At 39.6% G+C, this 20,455-nt stretch overlaps 1 protein-coding gene across 1 annotated transcript in view; it reads right to left on the reverse strand.

Moving 5' to 3' along the window:
* The window catches only part of LOC127557530 (forkhead-associated domain-containing protein 1-like), an 86,547-nt gene that overhangs the window by 29,393 nt on the left and 36,699 nt on the right, over window positions 1–20,455 (reverse strand). Inside the window, exons 4-6 of the mRNA XM_051990843.1 lie at window positions 17,904–18,135; window positions 8,403–8,485; window positions 3,339–3,737 (exon numbers count right to left, since the gene is read on the reverse strand). Of these exons, the coding sequence (XP_051846803.1) occupies window positions 3,339–3,737; window positions 8,403–8,485; window positions 17,904–18,135 (714 nt within the window). The remainder of the gene's footprint in view (window positions 1–3,338; window positions 3,738–8,402; window positions 8,486–17,903; window positions 18,136–20,455) is intronic.

The raw sequence follows: 20,455 nt of genomic DNA on the forward strand, positions 1-20,455 counted from the left end.
GGGTTAAGAACCCCTACATCCTTTAGCATTTTTTACATGGCATGGTTTGAGGGCTTTCACCATCCTAAATGAACTCCTCTACATGTTCTCTAGCTCAGTGTTTCTAGAGTGTGATCTGAGGATCCATGGGGACCCTGAAGACCTTTTCAGTGCTTCCATGAACTATTTTCACAATAATATTGTTATATAGTAAATGTCAACAGACAGAACTCATAAAAATAAAGTAAAAAATAAAGCTCTTTGGAGTTCTCAATGTTTAAAAGTATAAGACAAAAAGTTTAAAAACTACTACTCTACCTTAGTAATGTTCTTCTAAATCTGTGGCTTTCAGAACTGAACACAATTCCCTGATTTGAATAGGCCATAGTATTGATGGATCTTATTGTTGTTCAATTGTTTTAGTCATGTATGACTCTGAATAATCTTGGCAAATAATCTTGGGTTTTCTTGGCAAAGATACTGGAGTATTTTGCCATTTCCTTTTCCAGCTCAATTGACAGATGAGGAAACGGAGGCAAACAGGGTGAAGTGACTTGCCCATGGTCATACAGCTATGTTCAGTCCTTATTCCTGGAAGCTCTATTTCTCGATGAAACCCAAGATCACACATTTATCTCCCCCACTCTGTACTATGATGTTAATTTTTAAAATTCAAATATAAAAGTTATATTAATCCCCACTGAATTTCTTTTAATTAGATTCAACCCAGTGCCTTAACAATCAAGATCTTTTTGGCTCCTGACTCTGTCATACAGTGTGTTCATTATCTCATCTTTTGGTGCCATCTGCAAATTGAATGAGCATGCCATCTATGACTTTATTCAAATCATGAATAAAAATGTTAGCATGGGGCCAAACACAGATCCCTGGGACATTCCAATGGAGATCTCTTGCCCAGTCGATATTGCATCCAATAACCATTCTTTGAGTTTAAGCATTCAACTAGTTCCAAATCTATCTGATTGCATTATCACCCATGCTTTATCTCTCCAAATTTCTCACAATGATAGTATGAAATACTTTATCAAATTTTGCTGAAAATTGAAAAAATCTATATCTATAGTCTTCACTTGATTAACCACTTCAGTAAATCCTGTCATAACCGGAAATGAAGTTAGTCTGCCATGATCATTCATTGTTGAAGGCCATCTGTAATTATGTATTCCTAGTCAATATGTTCCTTAACTAATCCTTTAATGATTTGTTCTAGAGTTTCCATAGGAATCAAAATTAAGCTAACTGTTTTACCAGTGTAAACCTGTTCTCTTTCTTCCTGAAGAAAAGCAACATGCAATTTTCTCTAATCTTGCTATATTTCTCCTATTTTCCATGATCTCTTGGAGATTACTTTCAATGACTCAGTAATCACAACTTTAAGTTTTATTAGAACCCAAGGATGTAATTTATTTCAAAAAGATGACCTAAATTCATCAAGGGAGGTCAGGAGCTCCTTGTTCTCCTTATTTAGCTTGGCAATCAGTTCCCTATTGACCATTTTTGTTCTGTCATTTCCAGGGAAAAGGTAATTCTCTATGCTAGGGAAAATGAAAATTGGAATTGAGCAAATCTAATCTCAACTGGTTGTCAACTGTCATCATTTTATCCAACTCAAGCGGCAGGCCCATCTTTTTTATGTTCCTCCTTTTTCTTCTGATGTAGCTAAAAACTGCAACATCTAAAAAGCCCTTTTTGTTTTTCTTTAGCTCTCTTAACCATACTCTGCTCATTCTGAACATATAAAACATATAAAAGTAATGTCAGGACTATGTTACATTATTGTTGTTCAGTTGTGTCCAACTCTTTATGGACCACTTTGCAGTTTTCTTGTCAAAAGTACTGCAGTGGTTTTCCACTTTCTCCTCCAGTTCATTTTACAGATAAGGAAACTGAGGCAAACAGAGTGACGTGACTTACCCAGGGTCACATAGCTAGGAAGTTTCTGAGGCCAGATTTGAACTCAGGATGATGGATCTTCCCAATTCCAGGACTGACCCTCTATGTACTATGGCATCCAGCTGCCTCTGTCTTTTAGTATATAGTAGGTGCTTAATAAATGATGATTAAATTGAACAACCTTGTCAAATCAATAATGCAAATATTTCACCCTCATTTTAGAGATAAAAATGTTGATGTTTAGAGAGAGAAAATTCACCCAAGATCACATAGCTAATAAGTAGCAGGACTGAGATGCAAAGCCAGGCTTTAGTTTTATGGAACAAGCATTGCATTTAAGTTTCAGAATCTGGGCTTGAATGTTGGCTGTGCTATTTGCAAATTGTGTGACCACAAGAAAACAATTTAATCCCTCAATGGCTTACTTTACTCATCTGTAAAATGAATAAATAGAACTTATTGTTGTTGCTTGTTTTGTTCTGGAAGAGGACCATGACATCAGGGAGGTGATACCATGACATACGAGTGAATTAGATTTAAGTGAGGGAGGGCTGTGCAAGGTCACCTGCTTCACTTTCTCCTTCAGAGCCATCTAGGTCCAGTGATCAGATATAGATCAAGATGACTGGAGATGGCCTCGGATGCAGACTTTTTCAGCTAAAATCTTGGACAGGTCTTAGTCTGACTGAGGCAACACCCATCAGTGATTAAGGCTAGGTATCAAGAAGAGATAGAACTAAAGCAGAGATGACAAACATGCCACTAGGTGGCGCCATAGTAGAGCGAACACTATACCTGGAGTCAGGGAGAGCTGAGTTCAAATTTAACCTCAGACTCTTACTAGCTGTGTGAACCTGGGCAAGTCATTTTACTCAGTTTCCTCATCTGTAAAATGAACTGGAGAAAAACGGCAAGCTACTCCAGTATGTTTGTCAAGAAAACCCCAAGTGTGGTCATCAAGAGTTGAACATGACCGAAAAATGACTAGACAAGAACAATAAAATCAAACATGTAGCTGATGGCCATGTGACCTGCGACATTTGAAGAACCAGATTAAAATGTAATTGGGAACTAATTGAGAAAATAAATACAAATATAATATGAGCTTAGATCATTTAGTTATGTGGCTTTCTGAACCACTCTGTGTCTATAGGGTTTCTTAATAGGATCTAGTCACCCCCTTGCTGATCTAGATGGTATCTTCTCAATGGTTTTTCAGCTCTGCATTTATGTGTCAAAGGAAAGGGATGAGGCAAACACTTGCGGGGAGGGGAGGGGAAAGTTTTCATCTAAATGACGTAATAATTATGAGTTTTGATGGACTTAAGTTATCTGGCCTTAACACTCTGCTTTGCTTTCACTATGGAAACATTTCTATATATCTGGACTTAAAAACAAACAAGTTAATACCCACTCCTCTAAGTGTGGCCATCCTTATAAAATACCTGCTCTTTCAAGGATTCAATCTCAGACTTTTTGTTATCAATGTCCTGATCCAGGCGCTCTAGCTTCTGACCCATCTCCTTGTCATTTCGGTTGCGTGCTGCCTGTACTTTCATCAGCCTCTGAGACATGGTAGCCACTTCATTTTGGAGATTGGCGATCATGGCGTCTTTGTGTTTGGATTCCATCTCGAAGCTCGAGAGGCGACTGACTTCTTCTCCCAGGTGCTGAATGATGTCATCTTGGGTGCTGAGTTCATTGGCAATGGTGACCAGCTGAGTCTGATCCAGGGATGACAAATTGATCTGGTGGGACTGATCCAGGTGTGAGAGGTCAATGAGTTGGGTTTCCAGATGGGGTATTTTGGCCACGTGGGATTGACTCACTTGCATGACTTGACCCTAAAGAGGTTTTAAGAAAGTTAAAAGGATCAGAGAAGATTTGGTTTGCTATTTACTTTCAAGATTTAAACCATGGATGCAATGACAGCAACAGGACCCAGAGTCGGAAAAACATGAGTACAAATCTAGCCTCAGGCACTTAAGCAAATTACTTAACCTTTGTTTGCCTCAGTTTCCTCAACTGTAAATGGAAATAATAATAACACCTCTCAAGGTTGTTACAAAAATCAAATGTAATAACTGTAAAGTGCTTAGCATAATGCCTAACACATAGTAGGTGCTATATAATTACTAGCTATTAATATTATTAGCCCAAATATATATTAAGACTAATCTGGTTCTCTTCATTAATGAGTTCTTCTTGGGGCCTCCATTTTGGAGAGAGGCCCAGGTTGGCCAGCCTTCATTACCTTCCTGACTCTGCCACTGACTTTCTCAACTTCAAAACTATGAGCTTCCCCAACTATTTTTCAGCTTTCTTTTGTGTATCTTCCTCATTAGAATGTAATTTCCTTGAGAATAGGGACTGTCTTTTTGCTTATATTTGGGCCCCCATTTATCTATGTTGTATTTTTATTTATTTTGTTAAACATTCCCATTTTAATCCAGTCCCAGAGCATGGAAGTTTTACCCATGTAGGACCTCTGGTAGAGGATGGCTTGGAAGACTGAGAAAACAAAATAAGAGAGAGTAATTGGAAGGTTATGGTAGGATGAGTCCAAACCTAAGAATGATGGGTGACGGTCATGTGAGTGAACAGAAGGGGCACTACCTAAGAGATGCTGTAGAGTAGTATGCAAAGGACTTGGTAACTGATTCATTATGAGGAAGGGTGAGGTTGGGAACCTGCAGGAAATTGGGGAAAGGATGAGCACAATACCTGCAGGGCACATTGTAAGTGCTTAATAAATGCTTTTTACCTCATAAGGCATCTGACTAGTCACTGAAAGGAAAACAAGAATATAATAATAATTATATTATAATTACTGACAATTATATAGTACTTTAAAATTTGCAGAGCACCATATATTATTATTATTATTATTATTATTACTATTATTATCTCATTTTTATCCTCCCCTGGTAGTCAGTTATGTCTGACTCTTGGTGATCCCATTTGGGTTTTTCTTGACAAAGATCCTAGAGTGGTTTGCCATTTCCTTCTCTAACTCATTTGATAGATTAGAAAATTGGGGCAAACAGGGTTAAGTTACTTGCCTAGGATCACACAGCCACAAAGTTTGCCATTTCTTTCTCTAGCTCATTTGACAGATGAGGAAGCTGAAACAAACAGGGTGAAGTGATTTGCTCAGAACCACACAGCCAGGGAGTGTCTGAAGCCAGATTTCAACTCAGGAAGATGTTTCTTCCTGACTCCAAGTCCTGCTCTCTATCTACTTTGACACTTATATGTTGTTCCCAACCCTTGCCTCATCCCTTTATTACATATAGATTATTGGGCTCAAAAATTTAGAACCAGAAGGAATCTTGAAGTAGACACAGGATAACGAGATCATAGTTTTAGAACTAGAAGTGACCTTGACAACCATCTGCTCCTGCTCCACCATTTTATGTAAAAAAAAAAAAATAATAATAAAGCCTCCTTTTTGGGGGAAATGATTTGTTCAATCTCATATAAGCAGTAAGGCACAGAGTGAAGAATTATTCTTATCTCCAATTTACAGATGAGAAAGTTAATGCTTTGAGAGAAGTAAATGACTTGTCTAGAGCCACTCAGTTTGTAATATCAGAATGCGTACGTACCCTGATCTTAAGGTTTTCCTGATCCTACCATCTACCATCTACCCATTAAGCCATTTAACTGCCTGATTAAATGTGTCCCACCCACAGCATCCCATTTTATCTCTAACCTATTAATCTGGTAGGTTTCCAAAGCAACAACAAAATAAAATCTGACCAGAAATTATCAGCAAAGTTTAGACAATGAAAAAACAAACCAAAAAACCCTATACCTTTGCCAAAATCTGTTGTGTAACATGTAGCAGCCATTTTCACAGAGATCATTCCAGTCTAAACAAGTTCCCTTTTGGTCTGAAGGAGAATATTTGGCTGCCCTCTATGGTCAGATGAAAGCATCAGCACCTTGGCCAATATTAGAATTAGATCCTGCTAGGTCTCTGCCATCAATAAACCCCTGGTTTCTGTCAGGAAGATCAGAGCTCTCCCTTGTTAACCATTGCTAGTATCCTTTTCTTAAAGGGACTTGAGACAAAAATCCTAGGAGTCAAATGATATTTTTTTCCCATTTTTTTTCAGTCTTGTTCAACTATTCATGACCTCATTTGGAATTTTCTTGGCAAAGATACTGAAATAGTTTGCCATTGCCTTTTCTAGCTCGTTTGACAATTGAAAAAATTAAGGCAAACTGGGTAAAGTGACTTGCCCAGAGTCACAAAGTTAGTAAATGTCTGAGACTGTCTTTGAACTCAGGTTTTCCTGACTCCAGACCCAGCACTCTATCCAATATGTTACCTAATAGCTAATATTTATATAATGCCTGCTGTGTATCAGGCACAGCATTAAGGGTTTTACAATTGTTATCTTATCTGATCTTTCCAACAACTCTGGGAAGAAGGTATTATTATTATCCCCATTTTACAGTTGAGAAAACTGAGGCAGACAGTCTTTTGTTTCTGTTTTTATTGACTTGTCTGTCTATGATTACACAAAGTGCCCGGTGCTGAATTTGAATTCAGCCCAGAGCCTTTCCATTGCACCACCTAGCTACTAAATTGTGTAGTAAGAAGAATGCTGAATTTGTGTAGCCTGAGCTTGGATTCCAGAGTGATTTTGAGGAAATCACTTCCCTTGCTAGGTGATCACCATAGAGAATATAAAGGCTGGTCTGAAGCCAAAAAGATGTGATTTCAAATCACCTGTATGATCTTGGGCAATGTCATTTAACTGCTGTCTACTTCTATTTTCTTATCTGTAAAACTGGGACAATAATAATGTTATGAGCATCACATGAGATCATGTTTGTAGAGTGCTTTGTTAGTTATCATCATCATCATCATTATTATTATCATTATTACTTCCCCCCTCCTATCAATTAAATGACACTGTTGGGCTAAATGGCCTCTAAATTGCCTTTTAGCTCAGAAGTCCATAATCCTCTGCCCAAAGGCCCCTTAGCTTCACTGCTGCTCATTTCCAATGTCACTGCCTAGGAAGAGATGGAAGAGGTAAAAACTATTATGCTCCTTTGACCACATTTGGGATGGATGACTTGATTCTGCATGTTCCTCCTCCATAGGGAATTTTACAACTCAAATGATTTATTATAGTGATAGGAGAGGGATTGGGGCACAAACCATTTAGGCTTGACCCATTAGGATAATTAGGAAAATTATCAGCATACACCACCATCCCAGAATGTAGCCGACATGTCTGGCTTCTTGGCTTTACTTCCCAAGCATTTGAATCATCTCCTTCAGCCCCCAATCCTTGAGTATAGAAAACTTTTTTCTGGTCTCTTCTCTGGGTACAATCCCCTGGCTAAGATGTTATCTGGTTTTGAAAGTCATAATCCTAAATCTTTTCTTCACAGCCCCTAAAGCCTTGTACTAGAAATATAAGCCTCCCCCCAATCTATCTTCAAACCTTCCTAAACTCACTTTGACATCATTCTTACTATAAAAGACTGATTGAATGGATTATTCTTATTCACGCTTTTTACACTCCAACTGAACCAATAGCTATCTCTTAGAAATGGCATTTCATTTTTTATCTCCATGTTTTCCCAAAGACTCCATTACTATGTTCCTTCCACCTCATCCCTGGAACATACTACGACTTTACATCCATCTCTTAGCTCTATCAAGACTTTAAGGGCCTCCAGATAGCTGCTGGACTTTGGCTGGTTGCCATCATCTCTGTCCAGGGTTCCCAGGATTGGTCCAAACTCTATTTTCAGCATACTGCTGTTGACCATTCTAGTGAGTCTTTCCTCCCTCTTCCCTCCCCTGCTGAGTCTTGTGAAATCTTCAGGACTTCAAAGGGAGAGCTTTAGTATTTTTTTTAGCCTTCTGGTTGAAGAGGACTAGAACATGTATCACTCTTCAGTGGTCACTCAATGTTTGGATCGAGGGAGAAAACTATGGAAGTTTTGCAAACTTTAAAGCGTTATATAAATATCACTACTCCTATCACAATCATCATTGTCATCATTACCCCAAGGAGCTCACTATCTCTCAAAGTTTAGGGATGAAAAAAATTCATATTGAGCCTAAATTTGCCTTCTTGCAACCCCTCAATCCTCCTATATTCCAGTATTTTATAATGCTCTATTATTGTCAACATGAAATGAATATCACTGGGACTTGCTGTTGTACTTCTGTCTCTATCTCTTTTCCTCTATCCCTTCTTCTTATCCTTTTTCCCCTGCCTCCTTTTCTTTCCTCTCTCCTTCTCTTTTTCCCCCTCCCTTCACTTTTTTCCATCTTACTCTCTCTCCTTCCATTTCCCTTCTTCCTTCCATCTCTCATTTTCTTGTCTTTTTTCTCTCTTGCTTTCTCTCACATAGTCTCTTATCTACATCAAAAAAAGGTGGTACAACTATGATATGCCCATTGGAGCAGAGGGGGGCATTTTCTATGGAGCTTCAACCAATGCTCAGCAGAACCTTTCTCTCAGGAGCCTCACCTTTTCATGGGGTGTTGTAGAGCATTGTTCTGGGTTCAAGAAACCTTCATCAGATGACCAGATCGACTCTCCAGTTGTCCAGACTGATATATGGCAATTCATAAAGGACAAACAAAAATGTAATTAGTTTTTGCATCATGAAAGTTCACTATATCCATCCATGTATCAATCAACAAGCATTTATTAAACATTCGCTATATACCAAACATCGTTCTAGGTGTTAGAGAGATTAAACACGAAGAACCACTTGCCTCTCCTGGCATCTAAAGCCACATTGTCAGCTATCTGCTGGATATCTCTGCTCAGACATATGGTCCATGAGCATCTCAAACTCAACATAAAGAGACAGCATCAAACTCGAAAGGAAGATGACATAATAGACAGGACACCTGACTTGAAGCCATGATGTCCTGAATTCAAATCCTATCTCACATACTAAATAAACTCTGGAGCCACAGGCAAGCCTTTCTCTATTTTTTATTTCCTCATTTTTAATGAGAAGTTTGGATTCAATGATCATAAGGTCCCTTTCAGTTCTAAATTTATGATCCTATGATCTTATGTCCAAATATTGCCATACTCTTCCCTGAAAAATACGACCCATTTCCTAATTTCTTAGTTTCCCAATCTCAAAATCATTCTCAAATCTTTACTCCCTTTTATTGTCCCAACATCTAATTAGTTACCAAGTCCTACTGAATTTACTCTCCAACATCTCTTGGCTATCTCCCCTTCCCTCTGCTTATACCATCATCACCCATCATCCTCCAGAGTGGAATATTACAGTAGCTTCCTAATCAATTTCCCTTTCTCTATCCAAACCCATTTTCTACCAGGGGTGCCAAACTTGCATGTCCTATAAAACCACTATGCTCTGGGATGAGATTAAAATGTAAATGTTTAACCCAATAATTAAAAATACACTTGTTGTTCAGTCTCATCTGACTCTTTGTGACCCCATTTGGGGTTTTCTTGGTCCAGATACTGGAGTGGTTTGCCATTTCCTTCTCCTGCTCATTTTATAAAGGAGGAAACTGAGACAGATAGAAGTTAAAGAATTTATTTAGTGTCACACAGCTAATAAGTGCTTAAGGTAGGATTTGGACTCAAGTTTTCTTAACTCCAAAAGCAATGCTCTATCTACCTTATCCCCTAAATGCCACTGAAAATATTCTTACTCTTCCTTCCTTCTCTACAGTGTGGAATACTCATCAGTTCCTGACATTTCTAAGAGTATCTGAAACCCTTCTAATTTGCTTGCCTCTCAGTATCTGCCTCTTACCAAGAAGTCATGGTTGGATTCTTTGTTTCCTAATTAGGTAACAGGTGTATATGTTGTTTTTCTTTCTAGGAAAATATATGTTTCCAAAGGGCATGGAATGTATCATTTAAAAAATTTGTATTCCTGATACCTAACATAGTATCCTTCTCTTAAGCAGTAGGTAAGCAGCAAAAGCTAGTTGAATCCATGAGTAATGAGAGTAGAGGCTGATAGAAAATTATTAATATTATTGTTAATATAATGACAGAAGAGCGGAGCCAAGATGGTGGAGAAAAACAGGAACTTGCCCAAATTGCTTCATATTCTCTCTCCCCCAAAACTGTTTTAAATTCTTTTAAATAATGACTCTAAAATTTTTTTTAGAGCATCAGAATGCTTCAAAAGATATAACAGACCATTTTCCAACTGAAGGCAACTTAGAAGTTCAGCAGAAAAGATGAGAGTCCAGCCTGAAGCCCTGGACCTGAACCCAGCCCCAGCCCCAGCCCAGGCCCTTGAATCAAGGAAACTACTAGTGGCTTCCAGATCTCTCAGCTCAGAGCCACCAAACAGGAGCTGGAAGATCAGCAGAAAAAGTCTATGGAACCAGAGTAGGAACCCAACATGCAATCCCAGTACAGGACTGGCCCTGGCTCCAGCACTGGCCTGGACCCCAGAACCGGTCTGGATCCCAGCACTGGCCTGGACCCCAGCATCAGTGATGTGGGACCTCTGAATTAGCATCAATGCTGGAGGTTTCTGTACTTCAGCTGGGGGACACCAGAGAGGACTCAGAAGGTCAGTGGAGAGGGTCTGTGGCAAAGGGGTGGGAATCCCAGGGAAGTCCCTGTCATTGGAGCCCCAGCTGCAGCCAGCACACTAGCTCTTACAACTATAGTAGCTGGGGTGAAGGGCAGGGGGCAGGGAAGAGACATACCTAACACCTCCAGGGCAGAAAAGAGTGCTTGTGGTCATACTCCTAGAAGGGTTTCTGAAAACATCTGCATAAAATCCCTAAAGTTGGGAAAGTATACCCTCTACCTTGGAAACAGAGTCCTACTTTAAGAGTTAAAAGCCAAGTAATAGCCTAAGAAAATGAGCAGAAAACAAACAAAAAAGTTTCTGACCATTGGAACTTATTATGGTGACAAAAAGTATCAAAAAACACACTCAGAATTTGATGACAAAGTTGAAGCGCCTATATCCTAAAATCTCCAAGAAAAATAAGAATTGAATTCAGGCCATGGAAGAGCTCAAAAGGCACTTGGAAAATCAAGTAAGAGAGATAGAGGAAAAATTAGGGGAAAAATTGAGAGAATATAGTGGCATTAATTGTTAATACTAAATATAATATGGACTGTCACTCCCTTAAATGATCCTTATAATGTCATTATTTCAGTAATGTCCTTACATTTCTACTCTTAAGATAATTATTCTTGATTAAGTTGAGTTAAAGCAACCTCTAGGATTCCCTATCCAGGGATGCTGCTTTGTGGAGATTTTAGCTCAAACTGGACTTAAGCTTCTTGTGTCCTTACCTCCTTGCATTAGAATCCATGGCACGAAGGCAAAAGAGCCAGAATGAAATGGCTTTTAGTGCCTGGATTACCAAGGGACACTGACAACTCATGACCTCATCTGTTTCCTTCATCTTTCCTTCTAAAATATAAAAACTTTTTCATGGGTCTCTCTGGTTGGGAAATCCACTGGACCTCCCCCAGGGTAGCAGGTTTGCTCTCCTATTATCCCAGCCTTAGAATAATGCTTGAGTCTATTCCCTCTTACTCTTCCCACATCTAATCAGTTACCAAGTTCTATTGATTTTACTCTCCAACATCTCCTGGCTACCTCCCCTTCCTTCTGCTCACACTGCCATCACCCATCATCCTCCAGAGTGGAATATTACAGTAACTTCCTAATTTATTTCCCTTGCTTTATTCTCTCCAAGCCATTCTCTACTAGGGGTAGAGATTTATTCCTCAGCTCATGGCTTTGATTTGTTTCAGAACTTGGCAAGGTCAACTGAATTAGCCAATCAACTACCTCATCCTACTTATCTCTGCATCCTTTATCAGGTAAGAAAACTTTCACTGAACCAATACAGTAAGTGTGAACAAGATCTCTATTGAAGCAATCAACTAACAAAAATTTTAGGCTCAGTACAAAAAGACCTTGTTCAGTTTAGAAATCCTTTCAGAAAAATAATGGTTTGGTCATGTATACTTATTTTGTATTTAATTTATGCATTAATATATTTAAGATGTATTGGTCATCCTGCCATCTAGGGAAGGGGGTAGGAGGAAGGAGGGGAAAAATTGGAACAAAAAGTTTGGCAGTTGTCAGTGCTGTAAAATTACCCATGCATATAACTTGTAAATAAAAAGCTATTAAAAATTTTTAAAAAAGAAATCTTTGCAGATATTTGGTTGGAAGGGAGTAATATTAAAGCAGAAGCATATTTGGATTAGCTGAGGAGACTTGGTCATTATGGAAAAAGGTTGTATAAAACCAGTAAGCCAATTTGGAATCAGGCATTCAGGCATCTGGTAGCTTAATGCTGAACGGCTCCTGCCAAGCTCCCAAGTGGGAATTGCTTGGTAATGGTGAGGAAGGGGAGAGCAGAAAGGGAGGGACACTTCAGAATCCATTTTCCACACCCCTCAACTTTGACCAGAGGAGGACATTGTCAACTTTGGAGTAATGGAGGTCTTGGGCCTTTTAAAGAAAATCTATATCCCCAGAACTGCAATAGTTGGCAGTAGTATCCTTCAGCAGGAGTGAAGGTTACTACGAGAAAGCAGCTTTAGAACCCTACCAGGAGCTCAGAAGAATAGCTACAAGTTTAAGGGGAACCTCATGGGTGCCCCCCTGCCCAGAGCTTAAAGGTTCTTTTAAAGGTTCTTCTTTTTTGTATCTTGGACTCCTTTGACAGTCTTGGGAAGCCTATGGATCCCTTCTTAAACAAATGTTCTCAAATGCGCAAAACAAAATATATGTTACAATGGAAGCCAATTATATTAAAATAGTCACCAAATATTTTTAAACAATCTCTTCAATTACAATTGTCTTGTGATGGAAAAAGCCATCTGCATCCAGAAAAGGGATTGTGGTGACTGAATGTGGATCACAACATAGTATTTTCACCTTTTGTTGTTGTTGTTGTTTGCTTGTTTGTTTTTCTTTCTCATTTTTCCCCTTTTTGATTTGATTTTTCTTATGTGGCATAACAAATATGGAACTATGTATAGAAGAATTGCACATGCTTAACTTATATTGAATTACTTGTTGGCTAGGGAGGAGGTGGGGGGAAGACAGGGAGAAAAATTTGGAACACAGATTTTGTAAGGATGAATGTTGAAAACTATTTTTGTATGTATTTTGAAAATAAAAAGCTATTATTAAAAAAAGAAAAAAATAAACAAGTTTTCAACCCTAGTTTAAGAATTCCTGATCTATTTTAGTCACCTTATTTTAGGAATGAGAAAATTTAAGCTCCAGTGCTTAGCATAGTGCTCAGCACATAGTAAATGCTTAATAAATGTTTATTGATTTACCAACTGACTCAGAGAGGAACATGACTTGTCTAATATTATTGAGGTAAAATATAGCAGAATGGAGCATAAACCTGCAAATCCAAGGCTACACTACATTATGCCCTCAATAAGTGTGGAACTTCCTTTGGAGGTTAATTTTATGAAGAAAAGCTGACATCTCCTGAGCCATAGAGCAATGAGAATGGTCAATGGGCATAAACAGATATAAAGAAATCTGAGATCAGTTTATCTCAAAAATGAAAACTAGATAGATGGTCTTCAATGTTTCTTCCATTTCTGACATTATCAGTTCTAAGGTCCCTTTTAGATCTGATATTTTCTGTTTTAAGGGACCTTCCGACTCTGAAGTCCTATGATCAGAAGAGGCAACCATATGTATATGTGACATAGCCAAATAGGGAGCACGTTTTCTTCCTGGAGCATGAATCCACAGCATGACAAAGACAGCTTGCCAAGCCTTCTCAAGCCCGCCCACCCCAACCCACTTCTGATGATTCATATGAGATCAAATGATACCACGAAAAAAAAAAAAAACCCTGGAAATCTCCCTAGCATCTGTAAACTCCCAGGCAGAAAACTAAGGAACTTGGGGGAATAGGTGATGTTTTCATTTTTCCTTTATGTTAAAGGTTGGGACTTTGGATGGGAAATGAGGATAAGGGAGTGAGCATCAGGCCAAGTAGATAAAATTGAGAACAGAATTTGAGTTTATACACAAGAATGATGATCTTCTATGTAGGAATGGAGTATATCTCCTAGGACTTATGCAAGAATATCTTTGCCCGGGAGCAACTAGATGGCGCTGCAGTGGATAGATTATAGGCCCTCCCTCATTTCCAAAATATATAGAGAATTGACTCTAATTTATACGAAATCAAGCCTTTCTCCAATTGATAAATGGTCAAAGGATAGAACAGACAATTTTCAGACGAAGAAATAGAAACTATTTCTAGCCATATGAAAAGATGCTCCAAGTCATTATTAATCAGAGAAATGCAAATTAAGACAACTGTGAGATACCACTACACACCTGTCAGACTGGCTAGAATGACAGGGAAAGATAATGCGGAATGTTGGAGGGGATGTGGGAAAACAGGGACACTAATACATTGTTGGTGGAATTGTGAACACATCCAGCCATTCTGGAGAGCGATTTGGAACTATGCTCAAAAAGTTATCAAACCATACATACCCTTTGATCCAGCAGTGTTACTACTGGGCTTATATCCCAGAGAGATCTTAAAGAAGGGAAAGGGACCTGTATGTGCACAGATGTTTGTAGCAGCCCTGTTTGTAGTGGCCAGAAACTGGAAACTGAGGGGATGCCCATCAATTGGAGAATGGTTGAGTAAATTGCGGTATATGAACGTTATGGAATATTATTGTTCTGTAAGGAATGAACAGCAGGATGAATACAGAGAGGTCTGGAGAGACTTACATGAACTGATGCTGAGTGAAATGAATAGAACCAGGAGATCATTATATACTTCAACAACGATACTATATGATGATCAATTCTTTTTTTTAATTTTTTTTATTTTGAAAAAAACTTCTTTACAACATTATCCCTTGCACTCGTTTCTGTTCCGACTCTTTCCCTCCCTTCCTCCACCCCCTCCCCCAGATGGCAAGCAGTCTTATATATGTTAGATATGTCACAGTATATCCTAGATACAATATATGTGTACAGGGCCGAACAGTTCTCTTGTTGCACAGGAAGAATTGGATTCAGAAGGTAAAAATAACCCGGGAAGAAAAACAAAACTGCAAACAGTTTACATTCATTTCCCAGTGTTCTTTCTTTGGGTGTAGCTGCTTCTGTCCATGATGATCAATTCTGATGGACCTGGCCATCTTCAACAATCAGTTTCAATGGAGCAGGAATGAACTGAACCAGCTACACCCAGCGAAAGAACTCTGGGAGATGACTAAGAACCATTACATTGAATTCCCAATCCTTCTATTTTTGTCCATCTGCATTTTTGATTTCCTTCACAGGCTAATTGTACACTATTTCAGAGTCTGATTCTTCTTGTACAGCAAAACAACTGTATGGACATGTATACATATATTGTATTTAACATATACTTTAACATATTTAACATGCATCGATCTTACCTGCCATCTGGGGTAGGGGTGGAGGGAAGGAAGGGAAAAATTGGAACAAAAGATTTTGCAATTGTCAGTGCTAAAAAATTACCCATGCATATATCTTGTAAATAAAAAGCTATAATAATAATAATAATAATAATAATAATAATAATAATACAAGATTATAGGTCCTGGAGTCAGGAGGACTTGGGTTCAAACCCAGCCTCAGAAATTTAACACTTCCTAACTATTCGACTTTGGGCAACTTTGTTGAGGTTAATGAGAAATTAACCTTAATTCTTGCAGAAAGAAAGAAAATTCTTGGGAGGGGGCAGGGAGAGAGAGGGGAACAAAGGAGAGAGAGAGAGAGAGAGAGAGAGAGAGAGAGAGAGAGAGAGAGAGAGAGAGAGAGAGAGAGAGAGAGAGAGAGAGAGAGAGAGAGAGAGAAAGCTGGGATTTTAGCACAGAAAGAAAACTCTTAACAGCCAGGGTTGCCTAGTAATGGTGTTGAGCTCCTCACTGGTGGAGCCTCTTCTCTCTATCCTGACCATAGGAGAAGCCTGCAACAATAAGTCCTCTGTGGGGCTATTAAGAGATGATGTTGTAACAGGGTTTATAGTCTGGTATTCTTCAGGGCCCTTTACTACCTTAACCATCTCAAAACAGGAATTGCACTTATTTCCCCTGAAAGTCAGAATTAGTGTGTAGATCAATGGAGGGAATGTCCTTTTGTTAACCAAACAGAGAAAATTTTATTCCTTAGTTTATTGTAAGCCAAACCAGAGAAGAGATGTCTATTTATTTCAAAATGCCTTTCCCATGAGCCAAGCTGACATTCACATGATCATGGCTCCCTCTGGTGAATAATTCAATTGAAACTCTACCTGAAAATGATGTAATTTTTCCTGGCTGCAGAATTTCTTCATCTTCTTTTGTTTCATAGTTACTGTAAAATGTAAGCTAGAAATTGCTTGGCTTAGAGAGTTGTCCTTAAGGGAAAATGCTGGTCTTACTGTTTCTCAAAACAACATGCTTGCACACTAATAAAAATGTGTGTTTGACATATTTTAGTTAAAATGTAGAATGTGGGTGATTTTCTTTCACACCATAGTAAGCAGGAAAGAAAGTCAGGAAAAAAGGTATACTCTCATTATTTGAACATAGAATATTAAGGTTGGAAGGGACCTTAGAACAAAAAATGTCAAAACTAAGAGGGCCCTAAAACAGAAGTTCAGAGCCAAGAGGGACTTTAGAACAGTGTCAGTGCTGAGAGGGCCCTTAGAACACAGGATGTCAGAACCAGGAGGGCCTTAAAAACCCTGAATGTCAGAATCGGGGGGATTCTTAAAACAGGGAGTATCAGAACTGGGAGGGACTTTAGAACACTGAGTGTTAGAATTGGGAGTGCCCTTAGGACACAGAGGAATCTCAGAACAAAGGATGTCAGAAAGTACACAGGATGTCAGAGCGGGGAGGGCCCTTAGAACACAGAATATTAGAGCTGGGAGGGCACTTAGAACCCAGAATGTCAGAGCTGGGAGGGCTCTTAGAACCCAGGATGTCAGAGCTGGGAGGGCCCTTAGAACACAGGATGTCAGAACTGGGGGGATCTTAGAATATAGGATATTAGAGCTGAGAGGAACCTTAAAACACAGGACTTCAGAACTGCAAAGGTCCTAAGAACCCTGAATGTCAGAGCTAGAGGGTTCCTTCAAACAGGGAATATCAGAGCTGGGAGAGACTTTAGAACACAGTGTTAGAGTTGGAAATGCCCTTAGAACACAGAATGTCAGAATTGGGAGGGCCTCAGAACAGAGAATTCCAGGGCTGGGAGGGCCCTTAGAACACAGAATATCACAGCTGGGAGAAACCTTAGAATACTGGATGTCAGAATTGCAAGGGTCCTTAAGAACCCTGAATGTCAGAGCTGAGGGGATCCTTAAAACAGGGACTACTCAGAACTGGGAGGGATGTTAGAACACAGAAGGTCAGAACAGGGAGGAAACAGAACATTGGATGTTAGAGCTGGGAGAGACTTTAGAACATAGTTAAGTAGCTTATCAGAAGGCCAAGACAGGAACTTATCTCCAACATTGTTAGAACTGACTCAGAACACAAGTTGTTAGAGTTTGGAGGGAATTCAGAGCCTGAATGTCAGATCTGGGAGAAGTCATGAAACAAGAGTCAGGACTGGGCTCCATTACAATATGACAAGTTAAAAATATACATTTAGACCCACATTTGCAGTTTTATCAGTGGAAGGAGGGAAATGGCCAAAAGGAAAATGCAGACCTGACGCTATTCAGTAATGTGCATTTTTACAATACTGCTTGGGACACTGAGAGGTTGTGTCCACATGTTCACAGTCACAGAGTCATTGAAGATGTCAGACACAGACCAGGAAACCAGGACTCTCTGGCTCCAAGGCTGGCTCTCTGATCCAATCATCATCACAACCTCACTACCAAATACCCCAAAATCTTTGTGAAAATTTGAGCTTCATAGTACACAAAGACTTTTGGGTCACCCTATATATATTAACCCACAAAAATGGCTGCGAATGTCTTCATTGAACAGGAAAGCTTCATCAGATACCTTGTTTAACAGGAGATCTGCCAACAGAATCTGAAGGAACAGTCACTATCCTTCTTCCTCCGGCACTAGTCGGCCTCTTTTCCACAGGCGGACGAGGCTGTGTGCCTTCCATCACTTCTTGGGACAAGCTTCTGTGAGCACTCACTGGACGGTTTTGGAGGATGGGGAGCTGTGTGGTGAATGCCGGGCTGGGGTATTGCTCCAACATCCTGGGCCAGGATGTGTACCGCCCCTGTGGGGGAGAAAAGAGGGGGAATTATTACAGAGCTCAGAGACATTTCCTGAGGTCCCATAGAATATGTCCTATAACAGAAATATGAGGTAGCCAGAGGGCTCGGTATGTAGAACACTGGCCTGGAGTCAGGAAGGACTTGGTTCAAAACCAAGCCTTACACACTTACCAGATGGCTCTGGGTAAGTCTGCCAGACTCTGTCTCCCTTTCATCTGTAAAATGGGGATAATAATAGCCTATTTCCCAGGGTTTTTGGGAGGATCAAATGAGATGTAATTGTAAAGTGCTTAGCACAGTGCCTGGCACATAGTAGGTGCTATATATTGGCTTATTTCCTACTCTTCCCTCCTATCCTTTGTTCTTGAAGTGGACCAAAATACCATCACTATGCTAGGATCGAGCCATAGATAGTGTGTCTGATGGTGGGATTTGAACTCAGGGAGATGAGTCTTCCTGCTCTTTCCTACATAACAGCTCTTCAAATACTTGAAGACAACTATCCTTGAACCAGAAGGCTTTTGTTTTAGTCCCGGCTCTGATAGTTATTAAGTAAGCCAGCCATGAAAGTCCCAGGGATCATAAAAATTCAGTTCCAGGGGAAACCAGTAACTAGATTACAGAATTGGGAGGGGAGAGGAAAAAAGAGGGAGGGAAGAGAAGGAAGGTGATGGAGATAGAGAAAAGAAGAGGGTGGTGGCAGAAGAATGAGATAATGGGGAGGAGGAGAAGGAAGGAAAAGCATGGAAAGAGGGAAGGAACGTGAAGAAAGGAGGGACAAGAGGAAGAGGAAGGAGGGCGAGGAAGAGAAAAGAATTGTTATTAGATGATACAGCTTGATCAGCATCCAAACTATCTCTTCCTCATGCCTCATTTCCTCTTCTACCTTTTTACTGAGTTTTAGTTCCTTTTAGCAGAGAAGGAACAGAAAGAGGAGCTGACACTGAAAGGGTCAATTCTGCCAAGATTTCTGGTCAAACAGCTCTAGTCAAAGCTTAGTAAAGGTCAAAAGTCAGAGCTGGACTAAGGACTAGTGAACATCTGGGAGATTCCTTTCAGAGCTTTCCTGCCCTCCCACCCCACTCTCCCAGCCTCCTTCATCAGCATGTATAGCTGAGAGGAGGTCAAAAGGAGCTGTCACCTCAAATTGCTGGTGCTGATGTTAATGCCCTCCTCTGTCAACCTCCCGTAGCCATTTCTACCTCTAGAAAACGCAATGGGTTGTGTGGTCCTATGGAAAGGAGACAATCTGGCAAATCAATACTGCAGAGGCTAGATCTTGCTCTCAGGTGAAACAAATATACAGATTGAGCCAATCTGCTCTTCATGTTCCATCTGGAGTTTTGCCTCAAAAGCCAAGTTTGTGTCAAAGGGCAGAAAGAAAGGAAATGGCAGTCAGGAGACCCAGCAGCCCCTGTCCCTGACTCTCTACCAGTCAGCTGTGCAACTTTATCTTCAATGAGGCCTTTTCAGTTTTCTCTTGAATTAAAGTAAAAGAATTAGATTAGATCAGGTGTTTAAAAATTTTTTTCTCAAAAGTATTTTATTTTTCCAAATACATATAAAAATAGTTTTCAGCATTTATTTCTGTGAGATTTTATGTTCCAAAATTTTTTCTCCCTCCTTTCCTCTTCCCCAAGATAGGAAGCAATCTGATCTAGGTTATACATGTATAATATTTTTAAACGTATTTCCATATGTGTCATGTTGTGAAAGAAAAATTAGAACAAAAGCAAAAAAACATGAGAAAGAAAAAGCAAACAAATAACAAAAAAAAAAAAAGAAAAACTATTCTTCGATTCACATTTGATTTTCATAGTTTTGTCTCTGGATGCATGTAATATTCTCTCTAAAATGTAATGTTCTCTGCTGAGGTTTTCTTGGGGTCTCTGGAGGCAGTCTTTGTTTCAGTTCAGTAATCACCACGAGTGCAGCCAGGGGCTAAAGTCCAAATCCTTTATTCTTTCTTTCAAAGTCTTGTCTCCTTTCCTGGGGCCCGGTTAGCTTTCTTAGAGTCCTTTCTCTCTCCATGGTTCCGAGAGCTTGAGTTCCCGCCTGCCTTCTCTGGCTTCTGAATCTCCCTGAATCCAAAGGTTTGTGCTTCAGCCTCCAGCTACACTAAAAGTGGAAGATGGACTGCATCTGTCTCAGCCTCCAAGAGCTTCTAGTGCACTTGTCTCTTTTGGCCCTGAGAGCTTCTCGCTTATATACCCCACACTGAGCACACACCAATCATTATATCACTAGGAAACCATTATTTGTTGTAGGATTAAATCAATTCTAAACTAGATTTAACCATTGTCTCTTCAATTCCACTTAGTA

This window comes from Antechinus flavipes, chromosome 3 (genome assembly GCF_016432865.1).
Source record: "Antechinus flavipes isolate AdamAnt ecotype Samford, QLD, Australia chromosome 3, AdamAnt_v2, whole genome shotgun sequence".
NCBI classification, from domain to species: Eukaryota; Metazoa; Chordata; class Mammalia; order Dasyuromorphia; family Dasyuridae; genus Antechinus; species Antechinus flavipes.